Consider the following 17,975-nt stretch of genomic DNA (forward strand, 5'->3'; position numbering starts at 1 on the left):
TATTTCTTCATAGCAGACCTTTGCTATGGACGCAGTTCTGATGTCGGACTGTGGAGGGCCATTTTTTTTTTACAGTAGCCGTGTAATAAGCGGGATAATGTACAGCTAGCGGGACAACAATGACCGGCTCGCTGTACATTATCCCGTGCACTCTCAACCCAGCTCCAGCTCTCTAAGAAAACGAGGAAAAACTCGGTAAGAAACCTCGGAAAAGGCAATTCAAAGAGAGATCCCCTCTCCACGGACAGCTGGGTGTTTGAAGCATGAACGTAGGCCTATAATCACTATGGCTTGTCGCGGTAGTCCGTGTTACCAGTGTTACACGGTGGTCGGGCACATTACATTACATACCCGCCACCCACACCTGCAGCGGCAGGTTGTCAATAGATAGTCGGATGACCGATGCATCTGCTCCATACAGAGTAGCAGGAGTCAGATTTCACACACACGGGACGGGAGAGAGTTGAAAGACCGAGAGATGGCAGAGGAAAGCAAACGCGGTTTAAATTTCAGATTTATACCCAATGCTAAGAGGAGGACGGAACGGTCACAGCTGGTGTGCGCGGCGGAGCGGCGCCGGGTACACCCCAGCGGCTCCGCAGCAAAAGTTCTACCGGAGAGGCTAGTCACTCAGCCACCTGAAGGTAAAGATCAAAGTAAGCGGCTACACATGATGACCGTCATCTTTTCCTGTAAAATCTCTGGTGTAATCGGTAACACCCATGTTGTCACAAGAAATTTTCCTCCCCGTCACAGCCCTACTAGAGATTGACGCCACCAGCCTCTCGGTCTGATTTCTACTGCTTCAAGAGAGAGTGCAATGGGAGCCCCATATGGGGACTACAGCAGCGTTAACCCTGGACGAGGTCCTTCCGTGGTCTTCAGGGATCCATCCGTGGTCCGAGAGGTCCAGTCTGTATCACATCAGACTGGATCCCTCAGGACCACAGCTCACACGAGCCAGGGGTGGTGCTTAAGAGTCTCCAGGGTGGGTCGGGCCTCTGGGCTCTTGTCCATACAGCGTGCTATAAAATCTTGGCAATCTGGACAGACCAACAGGAATCATGTTTAAATACAAATGCTGTACTCTTTGTGTGTTTATGTGTGTGCTTGTATTCTACTGCATGTCTTACTGTAGGAAAGAGTGTCACGGATGTTAGGGACTGCATTGATGATGTCATGGGGGGTAAGGAAGGGGGTCACCCCATTATGCAGCATCTCAAACAGCACCGCACCGAGCTGCCACACAGTGGTAGCTTCAGGCGTGGACCACCCACGCCGGATATACTCAGGAGTAGTGTATAACTGGGTACCTACAATACATACAGCCACACAGAGACAAAGGTTAATGGATGAGGGACGGGAGTACAGGACAGAGACGGCAAAGATGCTGGGTTGTTTCAGAGAACAGGACCATAAGAACGACAGCCTACCTTCATTTTCAGTGTACCTCTCCTCTGTCAGAAATTCGCCAGTGCCAAAGTCAATGATCCAGACACGTGGGACATCAGAACCGGTTTCGATGAGGATGTTTTCCATCTTGATGTCCCTGTGGAAAACTTCTCCGGAGTGGACCTCTTGGAGACCTTCCACCAGTTGTTTTGTTATGATCTGGGGGAGAAAGAAAGAGACATGAAGACTGTGTGACACGGTTGGCGTGGACACACATACAGAAACACACATGTCATCAACTGCTTACCCGGCCCATGTCCTCCTGTATTGATGACTGTATGGACACCAAATAGTCATAGAGATCCATGCAGGGGACGGGTCTCTCTAGGACGAGAATCAGCTCATTGTCCAGATTGTACCAGTCCAGCAGGCCCACCACGGCACTGGTTCCTGCTCCTGCTGGATTGAGGTGCAGCAGCAGCGCCACCTCTGTAGGGAGATCTATAACTTCCCCATCCAAATCCTAAAGATATGGAGTGAAAGAGAAAGCAAATAATGAAACCTTAATATACACATGTATACAAAAGTTAACAGTATTTTAACTGTTAGATTGTATGAGGTACAAGAGGAACATGTTCCCTTTGTACTCAGAATAAAAATAACTAAAAATAAATGTTACTCAAATGATTTAAATAATGTAGAGTGTTGGTATTAGGATGAAAAACAAATCTCTTACCACTGTTGTGTAAAGAAACTCGCGGATATGCTTTATGGCCACCTACGGGACAGAAACAGACATTTGGTCAGCTTATACTACATGAGGCTGTTCTCATACGCCCTTCGTAGCTATACCTACGAAAAGTAATGCACTGTCATTCGTATATATATCCCACAAAATCAATTTGTATGTAATCCACGTAATTGTGAACCACGAAGTATAAAGAGCGACAACTGCCGCGCAGGGAGGGAACGGGGTCTATGGGTGGGTCAAAAATTACCGGAATTTCCCCAATAGGCCGGTGTTCGTACCCCGCGTGAAACCTGAAGTCAACGTTGATTTGTCATGTAACTTCGCTACTTAAGTTACGCCACTTCCGGAATTATTTTAACCCAAACCGTGTTGTCTAAACCTAACTAAGTATTTGTTTTGTCTAAACCTAACTAAGTATTTGTTTTGTCTAAACCTAACTAAGTAGTTGTGTTGCCTAAACCTAACTAAGTATTTGTTTTGTCTAAACCTAACTAAGTAGTTGTGTTATCTAAACCTAACTAAGTAGTTTTGCTGCCTAAACCTAACTAAGTAGTTTTGGTGCCTAAACCTAACTAAGTCAATCTTTACCTAAACATAACTAAGTAGTTTTTCTCATGTAACTTCTGTACTTAAATTAAGCCTCTTCCGGTGTTATTTTAACCCAAACAAATTCCAATACCTAACTAAAAAGTGTTGTTGCCTAAACCTACCCAAGTCGATCTTTTCCTAAATCTAACTTTTATTTTGAAAAGACTGGAGCAGAAATTGACACATGCGTCACGTGTTGCTGGACATTCGTAGGAAAACGCGATGAAAAGTAGGAATAACTTTTTGTAAAATATCATATGAACCGTTGTATGAGGATACGTTGACTACATACAGAGCGGATACATGAATCATGGATTCTGTGTGTGTGTGTGTGTGTGTGTGTGTAACTTACAGGCAGATGGTCGTCCTTGCGGTGGCCAGCAAAGACTGCTCCGTAGCCTCCTTCACCCAGCATTCCCTCTTCCTCATATTTCGCCTCAAAGTCAGCTGCAGAAACAAAACACAAACACTTTGACTGTTGTTCAGAACTTTCTTTCCATTTCTAAACTAACCCCTAATACTACAGTAACAATTACTAATTTAAAATCGAATCCTATTACCAATATGAATCGAAAAGCCAAGACTGAAACTTAGAGGAACGATATGACCTTTTGAGCCAGCAGACGGTTAAGCTTAGCTTAGCATCAAGACTGTGAACAGTCTGATTCTGTCCAAAGGTAACAAGATCTGCCCATCAACATCCACTACACATTATACAAGTCTTCCCAGGCTAGTAGTACGCCCCATGAAGAATAAACTAAACTGAATTTACTGATGGAACTCCCACTTCATCAATGTTTCACGTATTTCTATCTCTACTCACCTCTGTTGTGAAACAGAGTGGCTTCTGGGAAGGTGGTGTCAGAGTCGCTACTGGTGGCCTCAGGGATGGATGGAAAAAAGTGATTAAAAAGAGAAGGAAATGGGTACGAGAGGTAGCGCAGGGGTGCCTGGTACCAGGGGTAGCTGGTGTCCGCACTGGGATTGAAGGACGTTCTTCTCCTCTTCCCGTAGTCTCCCGTGTCCTCACACTTCCTCTTCCTGCTCTTCTTCTCCTCAGAGTCAGTGCTGGCGGGTATCCATGACACAGCATCCTCAGCGGAGTCAAAGATATCTAAACACATTATACATGTTAGAAAATAAGTGCTGAAACAGTCTTCCTAGGCTAGTAGTGTTCCTCATGAAGAGTAACTCAACTGAATTTACTGATAGAACTCACACTTCATCAATGTTTCACGTATTTCTATCTCTACTCACCTCCGCTGTCTTCTGAGAAGAAGGTGTCAGATCCGTAACTGAAGGAGGCCTCAGGGATGGGCTCAAGGGTGGTTTCAGTGGTGGCCTGGTGGCTGGTGCCCTCACTCGGACGTAGGAACGTTTTTGTCCTCTCCCCGGATGCTTTTGTTTCCTCAGACTTCCTCTTCCTGCCCTTCTTCTCCTCAGATTTGGTGCTGGCGGGTGCCGATTTCCCAGCATCCCCAGTAGGGTAAAAGGTTCCTAAACACATTATACATGTTAGAAAATAAGTGCTGAAACAGTCTTCCTAGGCTAGTAGTATTCCTCACGAAGAGTAAACTCAACTGAATTTACTGATAGAACTCACACTTCATCAATGTTTCACATATTTCTATCTCTACTCACCTCTGCTGTTTTGTGTGGAGGAGGTGTCAAATTCATCACTGGAGGTGGTCTCAGGGATGGTCTCAGGGGTGGACTCAGTGGTGGTATCATTGGTGCCCTGGTAGCTGGTGTCCGTACCGGAACTGAGGGGCGTTTTTCTCCTCTTCCCGTATTCTCCTGTGTCCTCAGACTTCCTCTTCCTGCCCTTCTTCTCCTCAGAGTTGGTGCTGATGAAGGTATCAGATCCGGACCTGAAGGAGGTTTCAGGGGTGGCCTCAGGGATGGTCTCAGGGATGGTCTCAGGGATGGCCTTAGGGATGGTCTCAGGGATGGATGGAAAAAAGCGATTAAAAAGAGAAGGAAATGGGTACGAGAGGTAGTGCAGGGGTGCCTGGTACCAGGGGTAGCTGGTGCCCGCACTGGGATTGAGGGACGTTCTTCTCCTCTTCCCGTAGTCTCCTGTGTCCTCAGACTTCCTCTTCCTGCCCTTCTTCTCCTCAGAGTTGGTGCTGATGAAGGTATCAGATCCGGACCTGAAGGAGGTTTCAGGGGTGGCCTCAGGGATGGCGTCAGGGATGGTCTCAGGGATGGTCTCAGGGATGGTCTCAGTGGTGTCCTGATAGCTGGTGCCCTCATTGGGACTCATGAACGTTCTTTTCCTCTTCCCGTATGCTTCTGTGTCCTCGAACCTCCTCTTCCTGCCCTTCTTCTCCTCAGATTTGGAGCTAATGCTGGCGCAGGCGGGTGTCGATGTCCCAGCATCCTCAGCGGAGTTAAAGTTTCCTAAACACATGTTAGAAACTTAGTCCTGAAAACATGTGAAAAGACTGAACTATATAGTACTGAATTGTGGATTTAGACTGCTTTTCACCACTGGAGCCATCCTTAGCATAACCCTTTCCCTAACACTATATAAAAACTAGAGTGGTTCGGCCAGACTTATAACACTTAACACTCATTTTTTCATGATTTTTAAACCAAATTTTTTTATACTTGGTGATATTTTTAAGGCAGATGTTATTAGCACCCAGGTGTATATAGCATGGCAGAGACAAGCCGGACCGACCCAGTCACACTATATACTGTATGTGTATACAGTATGTACTGTTTGTATATTTTTCCTAAACCTGAGCAAGTAGTTTTGTTGCCTAAACCCAACTAAGTCAATCTTTTCCTAAATCTAACCAAGTAGTTGTGTTGCTATTTTTTACGTTACCCAGACTTTAAAAAAATAGCCCCTGAAGTTCTTTCTATATCATCTAACCTTGACTTGTCCTGCTAGTCTTGATGGCTCTTTCATGGCTCTCGTCAGACTTTCTCTTGGTGGCCCTCTGGTTTCCACCTGACCTGTTGTCCAGCATGTCCTTGATGGGATCTACTGTCTGACAGACTTAAGGAAGAAGCAGCGTTAGTAATCATTAGCCCAGCAGCTAAATCATATGGATATTAAAGTAAGAGAGACTGCAGTTCTCGTCAGGATTTTAGTATCACTACTTACCCAGATTTCTACTGGAGGACGGACGCTCAGGAGTCCTTACTAATCTTGTTCTTAAATTGTAAGGCATGGCTCTCAAACAGTAATGGTTCACCGTTGAAATGTCCTGGATGGGATCTACTGTCTGACAGACTTAAGGAAGAAGCAGCGTTAGTAATCATTAGCCCAGCAGCTAAATCATATGGATATTAAAGTAAGAGAGACTGCAGTTCTCGTCAGGATTTTGGTATCACTACTTACCCAGATTTCTACTGGAGGACGGACGCTCAGGAGTCCTTACTAATCTTGTTCTTAAATTGTAAGGCATGGCTCTCAAACGGTAATGGTTCACCGTTGAAATGTCGAAGATTCGAAGTTCACAGTTGAAATGAGATTGATGAGAGATTCTGGTTGGTATCAAGAGTTTTCTCCGGAATGTTGGCCTCACAATTCCTTTAATACCTCACAATTCCTTTATGACATCACAACTGCTTCATGACCTCACATCTCCTTTATGACATCACAACTGCTTCATGACATCACAACTTCCTCATGACCTCACAACATTCTACTGTTGTACAGTTCTACTCTTAGAATGCATGATGTCAAGTCAAATCTAAACCAATACATGTATTTAAAGGTCCCATATTGTAAAAAGTGAGATTTTCATGTCTTTTATATTATAAAGCAGGGTTAAGTGATAGATAAATACTGTTAAACTATCAAAACGCTCAATATAAGGAGAAATGCACACAGCCCGTATTCAGAAACTGTGCGTTTGAAACAAGCCGTTAGGATTTCTGTCCATTTGTGATGTCACAAATATACAATATTTAGACCATTACATGGTTTTAAACATAAATATTCTAAATGTGTCCCAGTTTATTTCCTGTATCAGTGGATGTGAATAACATCAGCTGACAGGAAGTAAACATGGGCCCAAACTGTTGCCTAGCAACGCAATTCCATTGCAATTCCATTGCAATTCCGTTGAAATGCACAAAAACAGTGCGTTTCAGACAGAGGGTAAACACAGGTATATTCAGGCAGACAGTATGAGGAAAACAAATTTTTTTTTTTAACATTACAGCATGTAAACATGTTCTAATAGAAACACAAAACACAAGTATGAACCTGAAAATGAGCATGATATGGGACCTTTAATCAAAAAGAAATACTAAAACAACAGCTTCTCGCAGATTAGGATTCTTTTTCATAGCCAAATCCCATAATATGTGTACAAACATTATAACATTGTGATAGTGATTATACACTAATGAAAACATGGTTATGAATATTATTTATTATATATCATTTCTGCAAATAGATCATTAAACATTACGTCCATTAGCTACATACTTCTGCGATGTTATACCTGGTCCTAAAAAAAGAAATAGAATAAATTTCTTACTGTTTTTCTGGCATCTTATTGTTTATATTTCTTTTTATTTGTAAATTATATTATAAATATAATATAATATATAATATTATATTATAAATGATATTATATTTTATTTGTATTATTTCTTTTTATATTTTTTCAATATTATTTTACTTTTTTTCAGACCCTTCAAGTATTTTTTTAATCGTATCTTAATTGTAATAAATATTATTTAATATCTTGACATTATTAATATTTTGGTTGCATAAGTTGTCATCATGTATGCACAAGATTTTATTTAAAACATTAATTAAAAAAAAAAAAAGTGGGACTTCGGGGGCTGTGTATTTTTAAATATTTTTGAATTAATCATATTTAATTTCTTTTACTTTTCATGGACCATTGAAGTCACGAAAGATTATATGTATATTTTTTATCTTATTATCTTAATTGTAATAAATACTAGAAAATTTCGCAAGAAAAACCATAGGAAGAGGAATAGTAAGACTTCACTAGAAAATTTCGCAAGAAATTTTGACCAGTGTGCCTGGTGCTGGTGCTGGGGGGGGGGGGGGGGTCTGAGGACCACAGTGAGGTTTTAAGAAGGTGGATGAAAGGCCCAATAAAGTCCCAAGTCTCGTGACCCGTTAAACTTTTAATGATTTTTCTACGTTAAAGTATGGCGACTCTGTACGGCCCTAAAGAGGAGTGTTTTTGAGCTCTCTTCACATCGATTTGCCACTCATTCCTGTCGAGCAAATAAACAGGACATTTACATGTTTTCATAAAGTTCAACCTTAAAATGCTAATCTGTGAGGCTGAATTGTACAGCTAGCTAGCTAGCTAGCTAAATACACAGTTAACGTGAGACTCACCTCAAACAGAAGTCAGAGAGGCAGAAGGAGACGTGAAGACGGTATTTAAGTGAAGGCCACAAAACAAAGAGCCAATGAGAGTTCTTTAATTTGAGAGGTGTCATCAGATTCGTCAGGTTGGTTGCTGGGGCCCCCCTGACGCCTAGCAACAGGTTACACATTGGTTCATGTGTAACCAATGTGGCATTAGTCTGCCCAATGAAAGTGAGTTTACATTTGAAATCAAAACAACATACATTTACATTAACACTGCTCTATGACTAAAGGAGACACCCCAAGTGGTTAGCCATCTACTGGCGGGAAACATCATCAGCCCCCCTGACCCCTAGCAACAGCTGACACACTAGTTCATATTCTGCCCAATGAAAGTGAGTTTACATTTGAAATCAAAACAACGTACATTTACATTAACACTGCTCCTTCGCTCCTCCTATAACTGTAGGCCTGTACGCTACTGTAGGCCTATACACAGTTATAGGAGGAGCTTTGCTCCTCCTATAACTGTGTATATAATGCATGTATATAATGTTTAAATCTATATTATAATGTTTAAATTATAATGTTTAAATGTTATAAAAAAAGCCTTATTAGCAAATAAGCCCACAGTTATAACTGTGGGCTTATTTGCTAATAAGAGTTACATAGTTAAAATGTGTGTGTGTGTGTGTGTGTGTGTGTGTGTGTGTGTGTGTGTGCGTGTGTTTGTGTGTGTGTTAGTCAGCCTGCTCTGATTGGCTAATGTGAATCAGCTGTCTAGCAGCAATCTGAAGTTGCTGTGGCGATTGGCAACTGCTGCAGTGGGGCAGTTTATAATAGGAGTTAACCAGAGACGTACATGTCATAAAAGTGCTTCTACGACAGAAACCGTGACTCCTATCGCTTAGATTGTTCATGAGGCCAGTTAGGAGTCTCTGATGAACAAATGGTGCGACATTTGGGTCTGTAGTTTCAAAAATGTGACCTCGGCGGCAGTTTCGAAAAGTATTAACTTTTTTCTCTGATCCAAAACATTCTGTGAAATTTAATATGGGGCCCTATGGGAGCGAAGCCTGCAGTTGCTCTCACGTTCAGGCATGTGTCGCCAAATGTGTAAGTCCGACTGATTCCATAGCTACATGTTTGCGACCGGCACAAAAATACCTACGTTTTGATGTATTAATTGTGTATGAGGAGTGGACGTTGTGGGCTACAGAGCAATTTGTTCGGAACATTTTCAAAAGATTTCAAAGCTTTCCCGCACTCTAGCGATGATGTCACGCGCTCTAGCCCTTAACGACCCACGCAATACACACCCATTATAAAATCTGAAACGGCCTGAAAATTTCACAAAACGTAAACTGCGATTTCGTGAAAACCGTGCCAGCTATCAAAAAATTTCCATTTGGCCAAATAAAGTCCCAAGTCTCGTGACCCGTTTAAACTTTTAATCACGCTTCTACGTTAAAGTATGGCGACTCTGTATGGCCCCAAAGAGGAGTGCTTTTGAGCACTCTTCACGTCGATTTTCAATGCATTCCAATGGAGCAAAAAAAACGCGCTTTCGCGCCATTTTTTCTCGGACACCGCTGCGCGAATCTCTTAGTCAGGTCATAGCACACGATTCCCGATCATTCCGCACGTTTTGATGTACTTTTTGTACAGGTGTTGGCAACGCTGCCGGAGGAGTAGCGCGGCAAAGTTTAGGCAGAAGCAGCGGAAGAATAAGCCCGCAGGATAATAAACCAGTGTGCTTTGCACAAGGCTTTGCCTTGTGCTTCTATGCACACTGGAATAAGCCCGTCGAATAATAGACCAGTGTGCTTTGCACAAGGCTTTGCCTTGTGCTTCTAGGCACACTGGAATAAACCATCCTCACCTTTCCAAGCTAGTAGCACTCCAAAAGTAGTAAACTTATAAGTATTAAAATCAAATAGCCATTCCATTCTGTCATCATCCGAGCACCAAAACATTTCTGGATTTTGAACAGACATTTAATTTAAAATAGAAGTTCTTAACTCATCATAGTTTGGACAATACAAAAGAAAATATGATTCATTTTCAACTTCTCTTAACTCGCATACTTTTCACAACCTGTTGTCCTCCACCGACTTCAAGGGCCAGAGGAAGGATTCCTGCTTGTAACTGTGCAACTAAAGACCTTTGACCTCTTGGTAAGTTTGCTATAACATAAGATTCAGTGCCATAATTGTGCTTGATCTGAATATATGTTCGTAATTTTGGTTTCAACACTATATTTTTCGACCATTTTTCTTCAAATCTTACAAGTAACTTTCTTCTAATTGTGTTCATGCTACATTATAAATTATTACTGTATATGTATTGTAATTCAGCTTCCTCAAAAATAGTACGACGTTCTGTAGCACATGGAGCATTATGTGACTTACTCCAAAGAAAAACCTTCTTATTGATCCTGTATTCTGACATATTAAGAAAACGATTCCACTTTCTTATCATTTCACATTTTAGCGATAGAACCAGGAATCCATCCCATATCACCCTGAACTAATAGTACAGTAGAAGCAAACTTATGAACACCTAAAAAATTATAACTAATGGAAATAACAGTCTTTCACAAGATCATCTTTATTTTTATTATTATTATTAGTAGTGGTAATATGGTTAGTTTACAGTAATTATGATCTGTAAACATAAAATGTAACACCGTAAGATCATATTTTCTCTATACATTTTGAGAGTTTTTGCTGTCAGTGAAAATGTAATTTAATTAAAGCAGGCGTGGGCTTGACATTAAGCCTTGATACTTCACACCTTCATCAAACATGCCACCTGGGGAGAAGCCTGCAGAGTAAAACCCTGACAAAAGAGGAACTTCCTGTGACAAGTGAGGGCGTCTGGACATTTTCTATCTGCCTGTGTTTTTCTGCACTTCTTGTTTAAGCCCTTCTCTCTTCTTTTTTCTAATCACAGTCTCACACCTGCACTCATGTCCCTCAGTAATATAACGCACACAGTAAACACCTCTGAATGTGAGAAAAGCATTTTCATACTGAGGCCAAAATGACCAGAGGTACTCAGATACTGTACGAAAGCATCATTTGTGGTACTTGTATTACACTTGGGTATTACCACTTTATGCTACTTTATACTTATACTCCACTATATTTCAGTGGAAAAAAATTTACTTTTCATTTTACAGGTCTGCAAATTTCATGGTAATTAGCAAGTAACCTATTTGACATTTCTTTGGAATTACTGCCAATTTACTCCAATATTTACCACAAAATTGATCAAAAATTACTTTATAATAAACATTATTTAATAATTATATGCTAAAATAGCATATAATCATTAAAATAGAGCCCTTAGGCTTGGGAAGCGGCTGTGCGCTGCTCTTGATCGGAGGTGGAAAGCCAAAAGTAATAGAAGACACTTCTGATCAGGCACAAATCTCACTATTGTGACTTATTGTCTACACAAATGTAACCGGGTAACTAATGTCATGATTCAGGGAGTTTTTTAAAGAAATTTCAAATAAGTTATTTGCTAATTATTATCTATTTATCAGCAGACATGGAAATAAAGCACATCAATTAACTTTGTATTCTTTTCCTGGAAATGTATTAAATAAATTACCAGCTATTGGGAAATAGTGGAATATAATTATTAAATAATGTTTATAATAAAGTAATTTTTGATAAATTTTGAGGTCAATATTGGGGTAATTTGGCAGTAAATCCAAAGATATTTTCAAATAGGTTACTTGCTAATTATCACTTAATTACCATGACATTTGTGGACCTGAAAATTAAGTGTTACCGTTTTTTTTTCATTCAAATCAAATGATTAGCGAGTGAAGTATTATCATTTTTTGCTAGAAATTAATTACCCAGTAGTTTATAAAGGTGTTAAAAGTGGCGCCACGTTGACTGAACACATTAAAAAGCTGCTTAAAAATTTATAAATCAGTAATAATAATCCTATAATATTTTATTGGAATCAAACTCTATTAAGGGGCCAAGTACATTTGGCTTCTTGTACTTTTGCTTAAATGCAGGACACTTGTAATGGAGTATTTGTATGTTATGGTATTGCTACTTTCACTAAAATAAAGGATGTGAATACTTCTTCCACCACTGTCTGAAGGGGGATCTTTAATGTTAATTGAAATAACATTATGTTGGGACTTTTGTTAGTTTAGTAAACACCACTTGCCTATAATTTACAAGCTGTGGCTTTCATTTAAAAAACCTCTGTGTGGAGGTTTGTGACCAGCAGGTGGCGTTATGGGACAGCTAACTAGAAGAAAGACATGAGACATCAAGGTCAGAGCTGTGGCTGTTAGTAATCACAAGAAGAGTCAAAAACATATTTGACTCAGTACGTCTGGTTGTGATAACTTTATCCCCCAACTCTGCAGCGGTGTGTTCATGATGAATTAAACTATAAGAGAAGCAGAGAGAGCACAAGGTGACCTTGATTGATTTACGAGTGGCGTGTACAATGTTGTCTTATCTGATCGCCACCGCTGCTCCAAACTGGTGTCGTTGATAGTAATTTCCCTCCTCTGTCCTCCGAGGACCGGCAGGCTGGAAGAACAGACTCCCACAAGGCCTCGCTGTTTCCTACTTCCGACTTTATCATCTCTGGCTGGATTGTGAGGAAATGAAGAGGAGATAGATGCTTTTTTGAAAGCTGTGGCGAGATACCTACAGCAGGTGTGCTTTTTAAGTCTTTAGAATTGATTGTGCAGTTTGTTGAACCAGACAAACAGACAATTTGCTTTCAAGGCCGAGGACAGAATTTAATGTCTATCCTAAAACACTATATTTACCTGTAGTTACTTGATAATGGCAGGAAAAAAAACACAACAGGGCTCTCATACTGATTGACATTCAATGCTGTCAGTCTGTTCGTTATGATTATTTTCTTCTCCCTCCGACTCCCCCTGTCCAAACGCAGAGAAGGAATTATGATAATCATGTGTTGTTTTTAATCGGCTTGGGTTTATTAACGTTTTTGTTTTGTTTACGACATTAAAATCATATTTAAAATGCAATGTTATAGTTGAACTTTTCCACCTGTGTTTGCCAGGGGGCAACCGCCGGGTCTGAAAAGTGAAGCCAATGCTGAAGTGCCTTAAACTTGCATTCTTTCTAACAGCCAGCAGGGGGCGACTCCTCTGGTTGCAAAAATAAGTCTGATTGTACTTCTCACTTGATTTATTACCTCAGTAAACATTGTAAACATGAGCTTATGGTCTCAATCGCTAGTTTCAAGTCTTCTTCAATACGGCATGATGTTCATTTAGTAAATTATGGTCCCATTTAGTGTAAAATAGACATACTTAGCTCCACCCTCTCATCTCACTTGTGGTTGCAAAATATCAAGATGGCGAAATGACGAACTCGAAGCTTAAAAACGGAAGTCCACAAACCACTGGGTGACGCCACTTCTTAGTCTATCTCTGGTGTTTGCACATTCAAACCATGAACATTCAAAAGAAAAACTTGTACTCGACATTTTACAACAAGTTGAAACCTTAACTGCAGAATTATTTGATATAACTATAATTTTACACCTTTTTTAAATATCACTGGGGTTGTCCCCGACCAAAGAAATTCTTAGATGACTAACACTGTAAAACTGAGTTTCACCGCAAAGAATCACACAAAAACACTTTGAATCTTGTGTTTACCAGAGATGTGCTCGTAAGTTTCTTGAAATAAGTCATTCAGTATAAGAAAAGCATAAAGAATGACCAATCGATGAAAGAAATCTTCATCAACGAAGACCAAGAGAGGCAGCCCTACATATCACAAACTTTAAAATTACCTTTCAATGTCATAAGTGACTACATGAGCAGAAGCCAGTCTGATCTGTTTATCTGGTTTGAGAGGTCCCCTTTATTCCCTCCAGCCTCTGTCAGGTCTGGCAGGCCCTCTATTTCTCTATCCTCTCATCTCTGCATTTCTTCATTTTGGCGTCTCGCTCTGTCACCCCTCCATGGTCACGTCTCCCCTTTCCCTGCTGCTCGGTCTAGAGATCGTCTCGCTTGCTCTTGGTTTAATAACTGTTTTGTCACGCTCTGTGTCTTTGTCCTTCAGAGGAGTCGACTCTCTGATCAGGTTTCTTAAAGATCTGATGCGCACTTGTTTACATGATTTATGTGCCTACATGCCACCAAAGCCGTGGTGGTGGGCATTGATCAGGCTATTGTTAAATGTTTGACTTAAAGGAAGAGTTCGATATGCACATATTTGCTTTGTTGCCGAGCGTTAGACATGAAGATCGATATCACTCTCATGTCTGTGCGCTAAATATGAAACTGCAACCAGTAGGTTAGCTTAGCTTAGTACAAACACTGGAAACAGGTTGAAACTACAAAATAGCGGTGTGACGTTGTTATTGAGCCACAAAGTCCAGATCGCTGTTCATTTCCTGTTTCCTATCAGTCATGACATAGACTGTATATAAAGATGGACGACGCATCTAGACTTCCTCCCACTGTACAAAAGTGGAGCTAAAATATCCCGGATATGGGAGCTTCCATCTTGAGATTTTGACGTCATTTGGAGCCAGAGTCTGCGCAGTAGTGATCGGTGGACTGGAGCCGCAGTATCGAGGTCCCGCCCACATACCCACCCGAACCAATCACGAGCAGTGCCACGGCCGCGGCTTGTTATCGTGAGCCACCTAGCTGCTACGTTAGCACCACGGTAGCTGTTTGGCTAGAAAGACACAACAATTAACCATAATATCTCTATAACTACATTTATGATCAAATTGACACATGTTCTATTACACAGACTCGTGACGGTTATGGAAAGTTAAAGTTACATCTCCTCTCTAGTACACTTCCTGAGCCTCCAGCTCCATGACTACTTCACTCAGAGCAGCTGTCAATCATGACCACTCACCCCCTTTTATAGCATCAAATAACTAATTAAAGTCAAACTTATCAGGAAAACGAACACTTGAACAAACATCAGCGTGACGAGAACTACCTAAAATGTCAGAAATCATCTTTGGGAAGAATTTATTTGGCGTGTAATTTGACTTTTTAGTTTGGTCTATGACCAATCCGCTAACAACAAGATGCCTAACTTCCATTTTCACTGGAAGTTAGGTTTAGGCAACACAACCATGTAGGTAGGGTTAGGAAACGGTTGTGGTTGACGTTAACTTCACTGACTTACAACTCACGTGACAAAATAAGTCAACGTTACATTTAGTTTCACACGGGCCACGAACAGCGGTCTCCTGGTTGAAAGTCCTGTGTTTGTTTGACCCGCCCGCCCTGAGTAGACTCTCACGCTATTTATACTGTGTCACTTGCTCTGACCTTCAAATAACGCCATGGGTGGGTTTACATTGGAGTTAGTTGAAAGCACGGTTCGTCACTACTGTCGCTAAAGGGGCGCTGGGCAATCTGCGGTATTTGACGAGTCGGGAGTGAGACAGGATTGTTTGGGTAGCTGTTATGTCGTCCATCATTGTACACAGTCTGTGGTTTATAACTATGACTGTGGTCATTCCCTAACTGTAACCAAATGGTAATGTGACGGACTATTTCTCGGTCGGTGAGCAGTGACTTCTCGGAGTCTCCTCTGGTTTCTCTACAGATTAAACAAACACAATGAGACAAGTTAATTTGTGATCTTTAGAGGGGCTGGTAGGCAGATTTTTTTAACCTTTGGTCAGAGTCTGGTCAGCTGTTTCCAGTCTTCGTAACACAATGTTCCACAGTTTAAAAAAAACGCAGCTCCACATGATCACACATATGCATTTGGCAGATGGTAAACCGCACCTGGAATCACATGGCACTAATTCACACTTAAAAGCACTGATTGTGAGTGAGTAAGCTGCTAAACTGACGAAGAGGGGTCCTTGAATCACATTTTATTATCACATCTCCATGTACGAAAATTAAATCAGAGCAGGGAATCGGAGACGTGAAATGAAAAGGCAGAAGAGGCGATGTGTGAGAGAGGTCACAGTGTCCTATTTCTGAAGAGATGGCGCTCTGATATCTCTGCACTTAGAGAGGCTGTTTGTCGGCTGGCGGGATCGCCACCAGCAGCAGTCAGACCACATCTTTGCAGGAGGGCGTCGTCACATGGCTGGATGCAGACACACAGATAGTGATCAATACATTTATATGAGATCGTAGGGATGTGTTTAAAACATATCACAATGTCTTTTAGTGTCCGTGTGTTGGTATAGTTGTTGGGGATTTGCTTTCTCTGCTGTATGCCTCCTGATGAGAGGTGACCTGACAGACTGTCCCATGTGACTTCTCCTGAGACGGGCAGCCCTGTGCTCATCCGCAAACCCCCCCCGCCGCCCTGCAAGACCCCATCAGAGCTGGGAGAATAGGCCTACCATTTAAGAGCAAAAGGAAACCCACATTCACACACTGGTGATACAAAGGTGGCTCCTGTCGAAGTCACACAATAACTGTGTGTTGCCCCCGGGAGCCATTCAGGTGGAAAATTACACTGCCCAATCAATCGCTAATAGAAAGTCTTTCCTCTGGCAGCGGCCAATCAAAAGCTCACGGTGTGCCTTTCTCCTTGAAAACAACTGCCAATCAGTTGCTCACAACGCTTGTCGTTGTCATGTTGATGCTGATCAAATGTAATTATGCTCCCGTTTCATGGACGCATATTGATGGCATTGGGCGGCGGCGGATGATGAGAATAAATAAATGCAAGCTAATAAGAAAATAACTAAGGAGAATAAGCGTTTTTCCAACCCAGACGCCCTTTCAGTTTGTAATTAATTCAAATATGATTTCTTTTCTGCAAGCATATAATCCATTTCAGCATTTTTCCTCATTCATTTTAAAGGATTTGAACTTGGCTCATTTGAATAAACATTTTGCTCCATATTAGTCTGGGTAATGAAGTGGATCTCAGAAGAAAAATGCTTTTGTTATGAGAGAGGAGACTGCTGTGGCACTGAGGAGTGTCACACTGGTCACCTCAGCGGGGAAATTGCTGATTGGATACCAGATTCAATTTAATGCAGAATACTAATAATGATTCGTAATTTTTTCTTTGACAAAGTTTGAATGTCAAGTGCGATGAACCGGGTGTTTTGGAAATGGGAAAGTAAGGTTTTATTCGCAAAGCACCCCAGATCCCAGACTCCATGTGGGATTAGTAGAAGTCTCGTTACCACAAACAATCAAGTTTGTTTTGTGGTCGTTGAGGTTAGTAACACTTTTCTTTAATTTCCCATATTTAGCATTTATAGGCAGTATCATAACCATGGTGAAAGGATTCAGATCCTATACTTAAAGGACCAATATGTAATACACTGTAAATTATTACCAAGATTTCACAAGATGCAACTGTAATAATTCCCAATAAATTACATTATAATTACATCACAGTCCTTAACTGTGATATTCACAATATAATACAGTATTCATAATATTATTGTGAAATTAATGCAAGGCATGGCTATTACAGCCGTGATTACGGCAAGCTACTGTGAATTCATCAGGAGAGGTTTCTCTACATGCTAAATGTGTAAAATTGATCATATTTTTGTTAAAGTTTATAACATAGTTTATATTAATTGAACCTTTTTTTCAATGTTTTTAGTTATTGATGGGTTAACTTAACCGATAAAACTTTTTCAGTATTTTACAATGGTTTTTAAGTGTAAATTTATGGCACAGTACTGGCTACTGAGTTGCATTAATGCAACTAGTAGCCAGTAATTTACTGTCAATCAAATATTTTACAGTGTGTAGTTTACAATGTAATTCTACAACAGCCTACTGCTAAATCTAAACATTTACTGTGAAGTTGCAGTTAAATAGAGTATTTCTACAGCAGCATAATGCTAAATCACAGTAATATACTGGCATAACTGTGAGGTCACAGCATACAGCTGTCATTTCACAATACCTTACTGTAAAAA

General features: G+C 40.8%; 1 protein-coding gene across 1 annotated transcript; it reads right to left on the minus strand.

Moving 5' to 3' along the window:
* Positions 1-468: 468 nt before the first annotated feature.
* On the minus strand, positions 469-6,244 carry LOC141773051 (uncharacterized). The gene is made up of 11 exons (XM_074644702.1): positions 6,087-6,244; positions 5,850-5,978; positions 5,616-5,741; positions 4,626-5,134; positions 3,555-3,612; positions 3,084-3,178; positions 2,129-2,170; positions 1,700-1,915; positions 1,434-1,611; positions 1,134-1,313; positions 469-1,043 (listed from the first exon to the last, which is right to left on the minus strand). The coding sequence occupies exons 1-11, from the start codon at positions 6,151-6,153 to the stop codon at positions 952-954; spliced, it is 1,692 nt and encodes a 563-aa protein (XP_074500803.1). The 5' UTR covers positions 6,154-6,244; the 3' UTR covers positions 469-951.
* Between the last annotated feature and the right edge of the window lie 11,731 nt (positions 6,245-17,975).

The sequence above is a fragment of the Sebastes fasciatus genome, chromosome 1 (genome assembly GCF_043250625.1).
Source record: "Sebastes fasciatus isolate fSebFas1 chromosome 1, fSebFas1.pri, whole genome shotgun sequence".
NCBI lineage: Eukaryota > Metazoa > Chordata > Actinopteri > Perciformes > Sebastidae > Sebastes > Sebastes fasciatus.

Excerpts from the sequence above, each read along its gene's own strand:
- LOC141773051 (XM_074644702.1), bottom strand. The coding sequence starts at position 6,153 with ATGCCTTACAATTTAAGAACAAGATTAGTAAGGACTCCTGAGCGTCCG. Across the intron at positions 3,613-4,625 it reads TCCCTGAGACCATCCCTGAG|GCCACCAGTAGCGACTCTGA; the intron begins GCCACCCCTGAA and ends TCCATCCCTGAG. Across the intron at positions 1,916-2,128 it reads AGTTTCTTTACACAACAGTG|GATTTGGATGGGGAAGTTAT; the intron begins GTAAGAGATTTG and ends CCATATCTTTAG.